This window comes from Heterobasidion irregulare (assembly GCF_000320585.1).
Source record: "Heterobasidion irregulare TC 32-1 unplaced genomic scaffold scaffold_10, whole genome shotgun sequence".
Taxonomy (NCBI): domain Eukaryota; kingdom Fungi; phylum Basidiomycota; class Agaricomycetes; order Russulales; family Bondarzewiaceae; genus Heterobasidion; species Heterobasidion irregulare.
The window spans coordinates 1,797,052-1,813,608 of NW_009258206.1; the positions used below are offsets into that span (position 1 = coordinate 1,797,052).

At 48.0% G+C, this 16,557-nt stretch overlaps 8 protein-coding genes across 8 annotated transcripts; 5 read left to right on the forward strand and 3 right to left on the reverse strand.

Annotated features, from left to right (window-relative positions):
* Positions 1-341: 341 nt before the first annotated feature.
* On the forward strand, positions 342-1,738 carry HETIRDRAFT_327285 (uncharacterized protein; the record flags this gene model as incomplete). The annotated part of the gene is made up of 2 exons (XM_009552799.1): positions 342-1,024; positions 1,186-1,738. 2 exons carry the CDS (start codon positions 342-344, stop codon positions 1,736-1,738), a joined length of 1,236 nt encoding a protein of 411 aa, XP_009551094.1.
* Positions 1,739-2,440: 702 nt separating this feature from the next.
* HETIRDRAFT_421727 (uncharacterized protein) lies at positions 2,441-4,960 on the forward strand (the record flags this gene model as incomplete). Its single annotated transcript, XM_009552800.1, has 16 exons — positions 2,441-2,648; positions 2,702-2,862; positions 2,922-3,008; positions 3,060-3,107; positions 3,170-3,187; positions 3,243-3,308; positions 3,367-3,430; positions 3,486-3,526; positions 3,576-3,629; positions 3,682-3,769; positions 3,834-4,198; positions 4,262-4,588; positions 4,640-4,673; positions 4,725-4,776; positions 4,833-4,867; positions 4,917-4,960. The coding sequence occupies 16 exons, from the start codon at positions 2,441-2,443 to the stop codon at positions 4,958-4,960; spliced, it is 1,692 nt and encodes a 563-aa protein (XP_009551095.1).
* A 403-nt stretch (positions 4,961-5,363) lies between these two features.
* HETIRDRAFT_327492 (uncharacterized protein) lies at positions 5,364-6,780 on the forward strand (the record flags this gene model as incomplete). The annotated part of the gene is made up of 6 exons (XM_009552801.1): positions 5,364-5,549; positions 5,613-6,183; positions 6,234-6,265; positions 6,316-6,488; positions 6,550-6,672; positions 6,732-6,780. The coding sequence occupies 6 exons, from the start codon at positions 5,364-5,366 to the stop codon at positions 6,778-6,780; spliced, it is 1,134 nt and encodes a 377-aa protein (XP_009551096.1).
* Positions 6,781-7,408: 628 nt separating this feature from the next.
* HETIRDRAFT_327059 (uncharacterized protein) lies at positions 7,409-8,906 on the forward strand (the record flags this gene model as incomplete). The annotated part of the gene is made up of 4 exons (XM_009552802.1): positions 7,409-7,645; positions 7,705-7,811; positions 7,869-8,448; positions 8,508-8,906. The coding sequence occupies 4 exons, from the start codon at positions 7,409-7,411 to the stop codon at positions 8,904-8,906; spliced, it is 1,323 nt and encodes a 440-aa protein (XP_009551097.1).
* A 290-nt stretch (positions 8,907-9,196) lies between these two features.
* HETIRDRAFT_125346 (uncharacterized protein) lies at positions 9,197-9,631 on the reverse strand (the record flags this gene model as incomplete). Its single annotated transcript, XM_009552803.1, has 3 exons — positions 9,197-9,289; positions 9,344-9,399; positions 9,511-9,631. 3 exons carry the CDS (start codon positions 9,629-9,631, stop codon positions 9,197-9,199), a joined length of 270 nt encoding a protein of 89 aa, XP_009551098.1.
* A 631-nt stretch (positions 9,632-10,262) lies between these two features.
* Positions 10,263-10,661, forward strand: HETIRDRAFT_241095 (uncharacterized protein; the record flags this gene model as incomplete). Its single annotated transcript, XM_009552804.1, has 1 exon — positions 10,263-10,661. A coding segment is annotated over one exon (399 nt), but the record flags the coding sequence as incomplete, so codon positions are not given.
* Positions 10,662-11,483: 822 nt separating this feature from the next.
* HETIRDRAFT_151970 (glycoside hydrolase family 92 protein) lies at positions 11,484-15,595 on the reverse strand (the record flags this gene model as incomplete). Its single annotated transcript, XM_009552805.1, has 20 exons — positions 11,484-12,067; positions 12,139-12,286; positions 12,335-12,421; positions 12,498-12,506; positions 12,562-12,693; positions 12,744-12,833; positions 12,903-12,971; positions 13,023-13,090; positions 13,149-13,279; positions 13,345-13,378; positions 13,436-13,492; positions 13,553-13,652; positions 13,721-13,782; positions 13,839-13,869; positions 13,927-14,207; positions 14,251-14,427; positions 14,504-14,678; positions 15,051-15,125; positions 15,206-15,264; positions 15,388-15,595. The coding sequence occupies 20 exons, from the start codon at positions 15,593-15,595 to the stop codon at positions 11,811-11,813; spliced, it is 2,250 nt and encodes a 749-aa protein (XP_009551100.1). The 3' UTR covers positions 11,484-11,810.
* Positions 11,595-11,762, reverse strand: HETIRDRAFT_326916 (uncharacterized protein; the record flags this gene model as incomplete). Its single annotated transcript, XM_009552806.1, has 1 exon — positions 11,595-11,762. A coding segment is annotated over one exon (168 nt), but the record flags the coding sequence as incomplete, so codon positions are not given.
* Positions 15,596-16,557: the final 962 nt, after the last annotated feature.

The window sequence follows — 16,557 nt, forward strand, 5'->3', positions numbered from 1 at the left end:
CGGTACCTTCTCTGAAAAGAACGGTTATATATAGACGTTGACTCACACTTCCGGGCTATCTATTGCTCTAGAATTACATGTAGCGTCATGGGGTGGCCTGGTATTCCCAGGTCCATCTTCGAAAATTATCCGTGTTTCCTGTATGAGTGCTATTAATTCTCATTGTGCGCGCAGCCTGAGAGGGTTTCGTTGGCCGTCAAATAACCATCGATATCAGGTGAAAGTCTCCACCTGTTCAGCAGACCTCAAGCTAGACCTCGCCGGCTCGCCGCTGCTCCTTCAGACAACGACGGTAGACCAGCTTGCTCTTACCTAGCCACCCAACTGCAAATTTGTCCTCGATGGCTCTTAGGTTGCTTCCGGGGCTGAAGAGGAGTTTGAGTCCCGCTTGGCCGATCGCCGCACGTTTCACCTCTACTCTCACCGCGACCGCTGGTGAAAACTCCCTCGCGATCCCGTCTCTCAACACATCCTTCTCCTATCAATGGCTACGGGATTCTTGTCAATGCCCGTCATGTGTTCATCCTTCCACACGTCAGAAGCTCCATCGCACTTCGGATATTCCCTACAATGTCGCCCCTGCTAAAGAGGGTGTTCGCGCCGGGCAGGATGGCGTACACATCAAATGGACAAGCGGGCATACCTCGTTCTATCCTTCCGCATTCCTTGAACGCTACGCCTCATCCGAGAGACTGAACACCTTCCACAAGGATGTCCACAAGCAGTCGTGGAACGCAAAATCGATCTCTCAGTCTTCGGATCTATTCTTGAGCTACGGCTCGCTGCGTTCCGATGTCGGCCTGCTCGATGCTATAACCCAGCTATCGAAGTATGGTTTACTTTTCTTGACCGGTGTACCGAATACGGAGACATCAGATGAGCGTTGTGAGGTCAGGCGGGTGGCAGATACGTTTGGACAATTGAGGTCGACTTTCTATGGGGAGACATGGGATGTCAAAAACATTGTGAATAGCCGCAATATCGCGTATACCAATCTCTTCCTGGGATTGCACACGGATCTCTCGTATGTGCCTCTTCCTTTTCTTCGCGTTGAGACAGTTTCAATTCGCTTCATCGCATCTGATCCCCTTCAGCATCACATCTGCTCCTCATACTGTACTTTCAAACTCATTTCTCAGATTCGCTTGCCCTGCCTCGCTAACTTCAGTGCCGCGTATCATTCAGGTATTTTGAACATCCGCCACGGTATCAAATCCTCCACTGTATTCGCAACAGGGTCAAGGGAGGCACATCCATCTTCGTCGATTCTCTCCATGCGGCAAAAGCGCTTCGACAGATTGACCCAACTGCTTTTTCGATCTTGTCTTCCACTCCCGTGTCCTTCCACTATATCAACGATGGGCATCACCTGCACTACAACCATCCCACCATCCAGCACTCTCCTTTGGGCAACGAGATTTCGTACATCAATTACTCGCCTCCGTTCCAGGCTCCATTACCACGCGACACGCCACCTGGATTCTACACGGCCCTGGAGCGCTTCAGTAACTTGATGGAGGGTCCAGAGGCTAGGTTCGAGTATACACTGAAGGAGGGTGATGTGGTCATATTCGATAATCGGAGAGTCTTGCATGCAAGGACGGCATTTATGGAGGCTGAGGAAGGCGCGGGCGGCGAAGAGACAAATCGGTGGTTGAAAGGATGTTATTTCGAAGCCGACAGGATGGCTGATCGAGGCAGAATTCTCAGAGAAAAGCTAGAGAGCGTGGCACTATAGGGCTGAGATGTCTATGAATATGTGGCGTGGGTGATGTTGGTGTCATATGAAAGGTCAGAATTGGAATCGCAATGTATACTAACGGCTATGAGCCCTTTTACTTCTCACATTTACGGGTCGGATGGCTTAGAAGGCAGGCGGAGGTGAAGGGCGGGCACCTATAGGCATCCGTTGCATTGATCCGGATGTTTATAGATACTTACTGTAAGGCACCCACCTGTCGTCATTGTTCCTGTTTCCAGCGCTGAAGGACTGCGTGCTTTTATTGCAGGGTCGCATCTGACCTCATACTAGCACCCAGACCTATAGTCTTTGGTCGAGTCTGCATCACACTTGAAGATCTTTCAGCGTTGATAAAGCACTACGATACTGTCGTCTCCGATGTCTGCAGTCTAGCCAAGCTGATATTTGAAAAATATTTCAACGCAATCCAGTTTTAAAACCTTGCAGTGACTGAAGAACTTATAAGACCGATGTTTCGCAAGAGATTGTCGTTCCGGACCGGATGATTTGTCGTCGAGGTACGCCCTTCTCGGTCTTTGTACCTCACTTGCTTACTTCCATCATTCGAATGACATCTAGCTTGATTGTCGGTTGATATTGATGTGTTTCTTTTCACGGAACAAGCACAAGCGCCCGTAGCCTGACGTATATAGACTCCACCCTTCTAAATTTGCGGACACTTGTGTTACCCGCTTTGCCATGATCCGGTTCTCAGCTATCAGCACCCTCCTATTTGGACGCTACGCTCTTGCGACTGGCATTCCCCGCTCTCAGACGCTAGCATTAGAAGTTCTCAGTACACAGGTCCAGGGAAGGCTCTACGAAGGCGAACCTTACTCAAAGCCATGCTTCGAAGACTTTGACTCAGCAGAATGTGAATCTCTCCGTGCAGGAAACGCTAATGACAGTACGTTCGCTTCCGACTCTGCATGGCTTTCTCACCTAATATTTTTCTTTCAGCGTTCAGGGCCGAGTTCTTTGGGTCTTATACTAACACTAATTGGGAAGCTTGTGAAGCCATAGCTGGGGATCAGTGTCTCCTAGACTGGACGAACATCAACAGTTCAGTCCCCACGCTAGCCCCGAACGCGTGTCGCGCAGGCAGCATATCGCCTTATTATGTAGGTCGCTTTGTTCTCATATTGAGGCAAAGAAATTGAATGATACATCCTTCGTATAGATCGACGTTCGGAGACCACAAGACGTTAGTGCTGCCTTCAACTTCTCAAAGGTGACGAAGACACCTCTGATTATCAAGAATACAGGTGTAGGCACTTCTTATAGTCTTAATGGAAAATCGCTTAGCCAAGGGTCGTAGCACGATTACAAGGGCCGCAGTAGCGCGCCAAACACTTTGGCTTTGTGGGTCCGTGGTCATCGCGTGAAGTCTAAATTCGAACAACTCATTGTCATATTGTTTTACCGCAGACGCACAATCTTCAGAATGTATGCATCGTTATTTTTATGCTTTGCCGGACGACAAAAAAATGACAAAATATAGATCACGTATAACCCAAATTTCGTCGCCGATGGCTGTAGTCAAGCAAATCCTGGTGTGACCTTCGGGGTGCGTCCGCGATCCAAACTAGCTATATTAAATCATGCCGTCTTGACGGAACAAACAGGCAGGAGTCCAGTGGGAAGAAGCTTATGTTTTTGCTGAAGCGCACAATATCACTTTAGTCGGTGGTAAGTTCGCTTTTCCCGACTTTGGATTGATGCATTGAAAATCATACAACGACAGGGAGTGATAGAGGCGTTGGCGTCTCTGGCGGTTGGGTTCAGGTCAGTCTTGCCAAATACCAGTACGTTTGATCCTCATACACATGAATAGGGTGGCGGCCACAGTGCCCTGTCAAATACCATGGGATTAGGGGTAGATCGGGTGGTAAGCCTTATCATAGGGAGTGGATTATCCATTGTCTCATGATATTGTCTAGCTTCAATTCAGATTGGTCACCCCTGATGGCAAATATGTGACTGCAAATGAGTGTCAAAACGAAGATTTATTTTTCGCTCTTCGTGGCGGTACGTGAATGATGCCATTTCCCTACAACGACCCTTGTTAATCAGTTAATTTCTCTGTGGGAAGGTGGTGGTGGGACTTTTGGAGTGGTGCTTGAAAGTACCATGTTAGCATCACCTCGAGTGACACTCCAAGCGGTCATCATATCTTGGGCTAACCCGAACATCACTCTTACTACCACCCTTTGGACGCTCCTCATAGACCACGCTATCACTTGGGCGGATCAAGGGTGGGGCGGATTCGTCAATGGAGAATCTGTTATCTATGTCTCGCCAACATTGAACAAGACGGCAGCGACAGAAGCCATGAAGCCCCTAATAGAATTTGGTCAAAATGTAACGAATGCTGGAGTTACGGGTGCTTCAGTTGTTGTGGCCGAGTTTCCGAGTTACTATTCCTTCTTTCAAGCATTTGCCAACGTCAAGTCCTCAGTACGTCTATCTGAAAATCCTCACTTGACGTGCATTCAACTGATGACGAAAAAATATACATAGACCGTTGGAGACAATTTGGCTCTAGGATCACGCTTGGTGCCCCGCAATAACTTTGCAACCAACACATCCAAAGCAGAACTTCTCGACGCACTGCTCAATGCACATGCAATTGCACCAAGTCTTCGCATGCTCATATCTCCTCCAACGTCTTTCCCCGGCGATAACACAACGAGTGTCACAGAGGCTTGGAGGGATTCGATTTACCACGTGACACTTATTCAGACATGGTACTGGAACTCTACAGTCGACTTCAAAAAACATGCGTACGCCAACTTGACCAAAGCTATAGACTATGTTAGGCAAATCACCCCAGATGCAGCTTACCAAGTAAGATCATGCCTCTCGTTCTTCTGTCGTTTTCTGATGGCCTTGAAATAGAACGAGGCGGATATACATGAGCCCAATCATGAAGGTCAGGCGGCCAGTCATGTTGATGTTTGTTTCCCTTCTGAAACATATACAGTATCATTTTGGGGAACACACTATTCACGACTTTTGAGCATCAAGAAAAAATAGTATGTATACGGCTCAGCTTCGGCAGCTTGTGATTTCTAAATGAATGGCGTCACAGCGATCCTGATCATCTCCTGGATTGTTGGCATTGCGGTGAGTGTATACGGTACTCAGCGATGACACGAAACTCAATGAGCAGCAGTTGGATGGAACTCAAGCTCTCCGCGCTTTGCGTGTTATCTCTGATTTTACTAGTCAATCGCAGCCGATGGAGTCTCCACGATACGCAGAGTGTGGCACGACATCTAATGAATTCTCCATTTATCTCTAAATCGACGAATATGCTACGTATATTCACTCTATCCCAACTTGTGATATTCATCGGTGTCACTGCATCATTGAGTGGCCGTCTCCAAACTCCTGTCGCATTCCGGTGGCCGGAACGTGAAGGTTGGATGTCTCTAGTATTTTTGTGACACGAATACCTCTGCCGATATGATTGCAACTTCGATAGGGTCAGCTGTTCCATTCTCAAGGGGAATTTTGTCGACGATCGAACGTCTCCGGTCCGACCTTGTCAACGCGGTCGGTATAAAATAGTCTTCGCGTCGTCCTGATAGCTCTCTACACCACCTCCATAAGGCACAACATGCTTACTGTGTTAGGCTTTACCTTGCTGCTGATGCTCAGGGTGGATGCAGCCATGCACCATCTCCTAGTACCCTCGTATAATGCCTCTGCTATATACACCTTTCAGCTGGATGATGAGACGGATCAGTTGACTCTTCTTCATAATAATACAGCGACAGCAGGTGGCGCTTGGATTGCTCTGGACGTGGGATTCGTTTTCTCTAGCTATGAGTCGGGCATTCGTATTCATGAATTTTGATGGTAACAGGAATCCAGAAAATTCGCATACCATACTGCGTGGACCGAACCGAACGATACGCTCGCTGCGTACAAGATCAATGATGATTTCAGCGTCACTCACATCAATAGCGTTGACGCGTGCGGGCCCCCAGGCCTTCGTCATCCCGTTGCATCTGCATCTGCGGGTGGGCGAAACACGTCTGTTGTCTACGCAGCGGACTTCTATTCTCCCTGCGCGATTGCGTACGAACGTCTCGACGATGGCTCTATTGGAGCCCACCTGCAGACCATTGCATTTGGCCGTCTATCTCGAACACATGATATCAAGTTCTCGCCTGATAGATTGCAAGCGTACGTCGCAGATCTCGGAGGGAACCAAATTTACACCTTTGACATTGCGGAGAATGGGACGCTCACTATCGTTGGCACTACGGCTTCGAGCAAGGTAGGGGCCAATACGCGCCACCTTGCTCCCCACCCCAATGGAAAATTCTTGTATTCTATCAACGAGGAGGGGTATACGTCGGACGTCTTCCTTGTGAATAAAAGCACCGGCGTGCCCACGTATAGTTTCACGACCCTTCCTGCAGTCCCTAATGGTGCGTGAAGTCCTTCGAGCGTTGAAATGCCCATCTTAGAATGAAAACAGGCATCAATGAAACAGACCACTGGTCAAATGAGGTGATGCTACCGCTAGTCATGGTTCTCCTGACATTGATACCTGTTCTCAGGTCCAGATATCTTCAGACAACAGGACCTTATACTTGTCTGATCGGTCTCACACCACCGGTGGACCAGGTTATATCACCGGCTATGCGCTCGATACTGAGGGATGGGTTGAGAGACAACTGTTTCAATTCCAGACTCCTAATGGGGGAGGTATCTCTAATATTATTGCTGCCAGGTATGTCGTCTCTTGATCACTTTTTTCTGAAGGAGTATTATGATAAATATCGGGCTCATAGTCCATGGAGCGATAACAGCAAGGACCTCGTCACACTCTCTTCGAATGATCAGACGATCAACGGGTCGTTCGTCGCTGTGTACAGATTAAGAGACGAGAATCTATTGATGGTGTCAAGAATCAAGTGTGTACCTTCGACTTCTGAGCCTAGTCCGCTTATGTCTGATTTCTACGATTTAACAGCATCACTGATGACCCGTCTTGCTGTGGACCGGTCCTATGGGTTGATTAAATCTAAGGCGAGAAAAAGGAGCATACTAATGAGTAAGAATGCTGGTTTACTGCATGCATGTAAAAATCGCGCCCCTACTCTGACATGCACTTGGGTTCTTCAGCGACTTCGGGGGCAGGATGAGTGAACTCCCTGGCATTATGCGTGGCACTACACAGGTCTGGGGTAGTGGTAGTTACTGAAAAAAAATACAACAATACAGGCTACCCGCTCAGACCGTCGTACAACGTGTGCAATATTAATACTCGCTTTGGCTTGTTGCTGAGGAGACAACTTTCTGTTGAACCGGTTCAAACTTTGCTGAAAGTCTGGCACAAAGCATGATTCTTATATTTCATGCTAACATTTTTGTGCTCCATTGTCTACGAAACAGGGCATGTTGGTGGTGCTAAGTTTTTGGTTCTTAGTATACGTCTGTGCACAGCTCAAGGGAGCCTATGCGTTTCGACGCGTCTCGCATGACACGCCAAACATTACGTTGGCTCATTCTCACCACGTGACGTTCCTCGCGTCGAAATCTTTGCCTTTTCTTTTGCATGTTTGTATTTCGTTGACCACAACTCTCCAATCCCATCATCATCTTCTGGCCAATTGATAGAGGTCCTAGGAGTCACTAGTACACAAAAAAATGGCCTCGACTTCACAATCTGTCGTGTCCCTCCCGGTCGTACTTACGACGCGGACACAATATCCCCTTCCTAGTCAAAAAATCATGATTCCTTCCACATGGAAACGCTACCAGCTATCTCAGCTAGTGAACAAGACTTTGTCGCTGCCAAGGGTTGTGCCATTTGATTTTTTGATTCATGGGGAGATATTGAAGGGCAGCTTAGGCGAGTGGTGTGCGGAGAAGGGATTGGGGGTGGTGAGTATTATTCGCTTCTTCCTCAAAAATTTGACATAAATCTGTCATTTTATTACCAGGAACAAACTCTTGAAATTGAGTATATCGAGTCGATCATGCCTCCCCAGCAAATGTCCTCGATCCCACACGAAGATTGGGTGTCGTCGATATCATGCCAGCTCCCAGGGTAAGTCCCCTCTGTGTCTGATATATAACCTGATATATAACCTTCGCTTTTCCCTAGACATTTTCTGACAGCTTCCTACGATGGAAATCTCCGTATTTTCGACTACTCTCAAAAGCTGCTACATAGCGCTGCCGTCCATGCTGCCCCCATCACCTCATTCTGCCTCATTCCCAGCGCATCCCAATCGCCTTCAGAGCGCCTCCTCGCAACAGCCTCACACGATCTGACAGCTACTTTGACGCGTCTCACAACTCCAGAGGCCTCCAACCCGAGCACACAAGCTCTTGCAACCCTCCATCTGCACACTGCGCCGCTGATATCGATATCATCTCATCATGCTGGCACGCAGCTGCTTACTGCCTCTCAAGATGGTTTTATTGGCCTCTGGGATATAATCGTACCAGAAAACGACGAAGTGCCGCTAGCACAGGTCGAGTCCGCAGAGCGGAAGAAGCGGAGACGGGTCGGCGATGCTCAAAAACCGAAGCGCAAAGCACCACAGGCTGTACTCAAATCACATACAGCGCGTGTGTCAAAAGCCCTATTCGCGTATGAAGAGGGAAAAGCAGTAAGCAGTGGGTGGGACTCTACAATTAAGGAATGGGACCTCGAACTTGGGATCTGTATCCATACAATCGTGAGTATTGCAATTTGTGGACATGTGCACGCAAATGACCTGGCTTTTACTTCCTGCAGACCGCTTCTGAAAAACCATTTACGTCTCTTGCACTTCCAGCGCCGCAATCGCATCCCAAAACTGCAATTGCATCTTCAACAGACCGTACAACGACCCTCTTCGATTTACGCAGCACCGCCTCCACGTCCTCCTCTCTCTCTTTTATGCACCCGTCGACACCATCTTGTCTAGCGTTCGCACCCTCCGCCGGCTCGCAACAGTTTGTGAGTGGGGCGTACGACGGCGTCGTCAGACTTTGGGATCTGAGAAGCGCCGGGCGGGAAATGGCAAGCTTCAAGGTCTGGGGCGGCACGAAGAAGGTTCTAGACGTAGATTGGGTGGAGGATGTTATTGGCATTGCTGGCGAAGGTGGCGTGGAGGTTTGGAGGGTGTCAGAAGATGGTAGTGCAGCACAATGACGGAAGTCCCTGCTGCTCAAAAGTAATCATGTGTGCTTGTGGCGTCACCATGAAACAATGATAGAGCCTCTGGCTATGAAAACGATGCAAAGCAGTCGATCTAGGAGACTCTTGGGGAAAACGCGACAGAAGTTCGTGATGATGAGTAGTGGGCGAATCATGCATGTTTTGAGTAATACAATGATACTATAGGATAACAAAGCAATGCGATGGGAAGCTAGAAAGCAGGGAGGTAAAATATGACTGTATTTGACATACTTGAGCCAGGTAGCGTACCACTTGCAGGCAGTTCAGGGTGACGAACTTGCATTGGGCCCACGACCCTTCAACACGACTTGTGCGGCTTCCGCCCAGGTTTGCTCGTTGATCTCTTCCTGATGCTCCTGATAACATGAGACTGTGGGTCATAAGTGTAATGATATGGACAACTGACATACTTGTTTTACAGGATCCTCGTTGGGCAGCCCATCGGCTTCTCTTTGCGCTAACATCTATCCTGAGGTCAAACTGCCGGGCGACTAAGAGTGTGGATGACGAGACAAACCTCTGCAAGAAAGCCACTGTCAGAGTCAATAAATGAGCTATTCATCAGTGCGACACGGACCTCTGCCCCTTCTCAGAGTATCCCTGTGTACCATGACACCTGTGCCGATACCCCAAACAGAAATTCCCACAAGAGTGAGAACAGCGCCTCTATGAAGGATATCAGCTAGAGGGGGGGCCATTCCTCGCGACGAATTATACGATATAGAGATATGGTCAAGGTGTGCGAGAAGCTAGAACGTCTAGAGAGATGTCAGTTTTGAGGACGTATGGCTACCCTGCGCGCCTAATTCACACGATCGTTCGTACGCTTAGAGCACGTGGCGATCGCAAGTTGTGTCGAAATTTTGATTTGACTCAGCTCACAGTTCTGTCCTTCCTGTTCTCACTCTTGGCTTGTACAGCTTGCTCGTCGAGACGGTTGAGCTGAAAGGTAAACCACACTGTATCTTATTGAAAGGCACAATCAGACGTTTCCAAGTTCTAACTATTTACCCATATTTGACCATAATATTATTCATCGCTTGCCTGGAAATGCGTCGGAAAGGCTTACCTCTTTCATAGTTGTACACCTTCAACATCATCGAGCTGATAAGGTCGCTGGAACTTGGTACCGAATGCCATTTGGTCTTCCCACTACCCGCGAAGTTCGCAAGGTTGCTCGACGAACATCAAATATCCTGGAAGAGTACGGCCTTCATTGCTGCCTCATAGGCAGCGCAGCGACCTCATTGTGGGCACCACAAAGGTTCCCAATGTGAGTTCAATCAAGATCGTCTCTCTCCCAGATGCAGCTGACGAATTTAGGATCTTGATGTCGTCGTTATGACTAACCCAAACGAGATCGACCCAGAAAATATCAAAGATATCCTCGAGAATGAAGATAGCAGGTTCATCAGACGTCCATCTCGCCTTATAAATCGTTCATACACAGTTCTTGAATACTGCCTTCCTGGCTATCAAACGCTCGGCCGCAAACTCAAGGTCGACATTCTTGTTTCGGGTTGGGGCAACTTGGATATCCCTCGTATCTCATGGAGAAAACTTATCGACATTGATGATATACCCGTCATGCCTATTCTCCCTCTTCTCTTTCTGAAAATGCAAGGTTGGGATGCGCATCGTATGTCTCCACGTAGGGATTTTCAGGCGAAGGAAGAAGGCGATATCCAGGACGTGGAGCAGCTACTAAATATCGCTTGTGAGCAGGGTGCTAGGGTTCGAGATTATCAAGGGACTTGGATACTACGTCATATCTCCTATGGGAGAGCATCGAACCTGAGTTCTAAATTTTTGAACGCGGTTCCTTCGTCGAGCAGGGCAATGTCCAATCTCGGTTTATATTTTTCCTAGTCATGCGACTAGTATGCACTTTGTTCTTTCAGTATGTTCATGCTTTCTCTGAAGTATGGTCATTTCTAGTTTTGTCCCCTCTGGGCTGTAATCCGTCGAGTCGGTCTCAAGTCAAACGAATATATATTGCTTGATCGCGTTCGCTTTCCGTATTCTACAATAATGTCTATAAGGTGGTAAAATCAGTTGGCCGAGGTCTTTTTTCTGGGTGCTTGCGAGCTTCTGACTCATATACGCAGCCAATGTTTTCTATGTGTGGGATCAGCCCCAGAAGCCTTCAATTTTGCGGCCTGCCTCCCTTGTACAGATTATTTGAAGAATGATCACTGGAACTATTCAGCCATAAAAATTCTGACGGCCTTCTGGTATAGAGGCGACCAGGCCAGATGATTGAGTCACAAGAGAAAGCTATGAACTATAGCTTAAGAAGGTAGGAGGACACTAAGGGAGAAAAACATCTCCCATGCACCATACATCACCATCAAACAATAGACATACTTACGCGTGGTGATAACAGATGCGGATGATCGCCAATTAATTCAACCCTCTAATAACCCTCCTCACTGCGGTTCAACTAGACATATGCACTCGTGATCATAGAGACTAGACCATCTGTCTGGTGTAACGGGAAAGGTGGCTGCTGCGCAGTTGAAGGCGCTCGGAGACGTGACAAGACGTGCTGTACTTAATCTGTATATTCGAGGTTTACAAGCTCTGTTACATTGCCTCTGGATATCTGTACGGAAATTCTTCAGAACTCGTTACCCTCCAGAATTAGCATTGGACATCTTCTCAAGCATATCCTCCCGTCGACAGTGATGGGGGCAAGGTATCTGGCTTCGCTCCGCAGGACACCTCTATATCATCTGTCAACTCCAATTCGATCGTAGAGCCCTTCACAAAAGCGTCCCACTCCAAGAAGCAATTTGATTTCCACAAAGCTCCATCAATAGTTACGCTCTGTTTGTCGTGGCTCTTTATCAGCACTTGTACGCCCGAACTAGGAAACTAACGACAGACTTGAACGAACACAGTACCACCCGTGCCGTTGGTGGGGTTTCCACGGAAGTTTTTCGCTTGGATAGTGGTTGTAGTGTTGAACAGTGGATTGGTGAAAGAGATGGAAGGAAAGAACGGAGATGAGAGGAGTAATTGACGTGTCGCCGGCAGAGGATATAAGCCAGCGAGGTAGAAGAACGCATAGCTAGCCATGGCACCTGCGAACATCTCTGTCGACTTTGACCACGGAAATAAGATAATGGAGCCTACCAGAATCTTAATAACATCGTGTAGTTCAAGGGTCAATCACTTGTGAGATACAATGAATATGGCTCACCATCATTGCCAGGCAGACCGTTGATAGACGTGTTAAAGAATTGAGCAATTGTCTGTCGAGATCTCTGAGTACTAAGTCCGGGTCGATTCGCGTAATGGTACATGAATGGAATTTGCTGCCCTGGCTCGTCCGTTACGTCGAAATAGCCCTGCACATGTTTTCAACACACTGACTTCACAGTTTGTGAAAGACTCACATTGTCGATTATGAAATCCAATCGCTCGATGAAACGTGTGTTTCCTCCTTGTAGCTCGACGAGCTTGGCCGTATCTTGTGGGACGTACTACACATTGTTACCCCCGAGAAAAGACGCCCTAATTGGAGACCGAGAACATATGTTCCATTAATGGCGCGCGCACCTGAGAGTACTAAGAACGTAGTTGTTGAGATGAAATCGAACAGATGAACGCAAACATCACATACCAGAATAGGAGAACCTTCGTAAAATCCGTCCTTGTTAGCGGCATTTAAGAAACAAGTCGCATGCTCTGGATCATTTACACCGCTACAATGTCTGGGGTCAGTGTAGTTGAATGTGCCGTTCACAAAACGGGGCTAGAGGGTTTGAGTTTCAATTTTGTATATTGGACAAAATTCAGTTTCACCTGCATCATCCCGAGAACACTCGCAGGTCCACCAGGCATGGTAACGTTTGGGTTCCACACATTAACAAAGTTTCCCGCACGTGCGGCGTACTGGCAAGGCGTTTATGAATTTGAATTAGCCGACAGTGTAGACATTTATTTAGCGGAAAGTGAGTATACCTTCACTCCATCGTTTGTCCTATTCAAGACCTTCGCGACTTGGGAGATGGCGAAGTCTCCAAATGCGTGCTAAGACAGAAATATTGAGACATGAAAGTGACATTGAGCGTAGATACACACCTCCAGAGTTCTTGATACTTGCTTTGAATTAGTTCCCCCTCGCTCGAACAGGTCCTGGGGAATGTAGTCTTCAATCATCCCGCTGTTATTCATTTTGACATCGAGAAAGAATGAGGAAGAACGCACTGAATTTGATCCAAGCATCCACCTGCCTGCCTTGCAAATCCCAATTCGGAGGAAGTTTCTCCGCATCAGCCAGCAACGCATTATACAGCCCATCGGAGGATACATTAAGGCTCGATGCATAGCCTGCAAACCTATCAGCCAAATACATCAGATAATCAGAGTCGAGCCCGCGAATATCAGATTTCAGGGCGCATACTTGACGAGGAATTCTCCGAGGATGGGGTCCGCATCTTCAACAAGCCAATGAGAAATGGGATGAAGCAAAATTCAAGGAACTATAAATGTACCGCTTCCACCCTGTATGAAATGTTTCGCGGTTGCACCACGGCATTCGGGAAGCCAGCCTGTCCAAGACGAGAACAGTCTGGATATATGCAATCAAAACAACGCATCAAAATGCGTACCTTCATGTTGCTGAATATTTATCAAACCTCTTACGATCTGCGCAAATCGCACCGGGTCGTGCAGAGAATAAAGTGGATATAGCGTGCGATAGGTGTCCCACTGCAAAGCCACGATGATCATCAAGGGGTGAGAACATGGGGTGTCAAACCATGAGAAGAAAGACTAACATTGCAGTAAAAAGAGTCATAGTACGGGTCTGTTGAGTTCCAAAGTGGGTTTTCGCCGGAGTCTGGTTGAATCGAATCAGGACACGCCGAAATGAAGTACAAGGTCGTTCTAACTGACAATCCGCTGGACTGATATGTGATCTGTATAGCTGTACCGGTAGTATATCAGCGGGATATCGACCTTAAATTTGCCGTCAAAGACTGACCGAGCTGTACAATAGGACTCTCATGTCTTCTTGCTCGGCTTGCAGTTCGTGGTTACTCGCAAGTTCAACATTTACCGTGCCCAACAGCTTGTTCCATTCAGCGCGCGATGCAGCACTCACAGCGTCGAAATCGAAGTCAGGAATCTCGGATTCGGCATTCGCACAAGCCTGATTAGACGAGATGAAAGACACGCCAGTGCGAACAAGAATGGTTGTCGTGCCGTGGGGAAAAGCAACCAGAGCGCCAATCTCAGACACAAAGCCTGCTCGGATGTAATTCCCTGTGAATAGACGAATGCAGCAAAACTAAAAATGTCGACACACCGTAGTACACTTGTTCCGGCGACACGGAGTTCCGGATCGGAAAATTCGCGAGCCACACGCCATATTCCTCTGGCGCAACTTGCTGGGGAGACGAAGTTGGGCTAGAGATGCGGAAATCAACACAAGTATAGGCACGATAGCGACCAGGGCCAAATGATGCTGCGAAAGATGCGCCTCCTGCATTGAGAATATACACGGTGAGAGAATACGTGCGGAGGAACATGGACTCCGTTATCAGAGATAGAATGCGCACCAGTAACACGTCCTGACTCCGGGTCGATCAACATGACAGGGTCGGTCGAGCTCTGTTGACCATCGTTCGTCAGGTCTACTGCTATGCGCGGTAGGTCGAGCGATTTGGAGGGGTATGTATATCGCTGAATTGAGGCTCGGCGAGTGGAGCTCAGTTCGACACGGACACCGTTCGACTGTTGTATATCCAGCTAATCAGGGGCGAATATGCATAAAAGGATTGTGTCTGTACTAGATTGGTGGAAAAATATCCGGGCGAAGCAAAATCATCGGGAGAGCCTACATATCAACGTGATCAAAAAGTTTGGAGATCCCGCAACATTTGTAGCTACCATCCGATAAGACTTTGCGAAGAACTTTGCGATCAGCAATAGATGTATTGCATAGCTCGAATGTTGCACAGGCCGGCAAGGGAAATATTTTGAAGTTTGAGAGTGGGACGGCCTGGCAAAGACGGTGAGATGGGAACACGCGCAAAGATAGATGATCAGGATGAAAAAGATCGAGATCGGTGGCACTATGAAAAGACTTGCGGGTCAACTACTCACACCGCCAGTCCCACTGTCATGGAGCTGAGAAAAACCAGTCACATGGAATGATGCATTTCCATCGTATCCTGCGTGCTAATCAAAGAATTAGTTAAGCGCAAGAGTGAAGTATATGTGGGGAGGGTAGTAATAACTACTAATGGACTATCACATACGTTTCCCGGAGAGTCTGTATCCATCCCAACTTTCACCATACCATGCGGCAGCGTTGCGCCTAAAATAACCACCAAATCCACAAATACGAACGCGGCCAAATGATGGAGCATTAGAGCGAAGAACAACGAGAATAGAAATGGCATTGCAATAGATGTCGGAAGCAATGATCGATAAGACGTACCGGGAAAGACATGGCCTCCATTGACAGTGCCGATGAAGAGGTTTACAAAGCTTGCAGGGTCAACACTGCCAGAGAGGATGGGTGCAATGCTTTGACGTGAAGCGACTACGTTCGTGTTTGTGTTCGCATGAACGTTCCTGATTACCAGAAATACACTGAGAAAAGCCGCGAGAAAGACGTGGCTCACAGAAAAGCCGCGATCATGCATCGCTCACGATGAGGAGACTCGCTAGAGGGACGCGTCGAAGAGACATATCGACAACCGAGGCGGGGAATATGTATGCGGACAGAAAGAAGACTTGCCATGCGCTGGAGAACAGAAGCGTAGCGCGCGTGACTGGCCTGATGACAACCCTGCCGCGTACGCGGGACGAGACGTGTGGGATCATATGAGGGAGTCGAGTTGATCACCTGATGAGGCGACATCTGCCTGCGTTTACAATCATACCTTGACGACATACACGATGATAGCCACAACATACAACCCAGACAAGATGAGCTCAACAGACGAGGGAGGAGGAGAAATGCTGGGCGCCAAGCAGGTGAGAGTCCAGAGGAGTCCAGGTATCTTCTAGAGAAGATATGAAAATGCCGGCACCAGCCCAACTATCAATTGTGTCCAGGCCGTCAATTGTCAAGCGCAGTCTGGACGAGAATATGGAAACCGTGATCATCGAAGGCCGCGGATACTCCACGGATATAGCTTTATAGAAATTAGAGTGACATCCATCGGTGTCTGCGCGGGCACCAATTATATGGTATTGTAGACCAGAAGCTCGAGGAACCCTGCAAGATCCTATGCTCTGACTGATTTGAGCGACGTGAAGAAAGGAACGGATGCAGTCGATAGTTTGCTGTTCGTGAGGCTGGCTTTCCCCCGTAAGTAGAGCATGCTGCAAGGTACCTCCGAAGACGTCCATCGATGTTGTGGTGTTCGTGAGAGAGTCTGTTTGTGTTTGTTTCTCACGGATCTCCCTCATCTTCTCCTTGCACCACCAATTCACGGCCCGTATCACAGCTCACCTTGTTCTCAGTGTCCATAACCCAACGCTTACCGACATATCAGTAGAGATGGACAAATTTGAACTTGAGGAGAGCATCTGGGGTTCACAACGTCTGAAGAGGTATTCTGACAGACCCCTACTTCGACGAAGCTTGAGGCTATGAGCC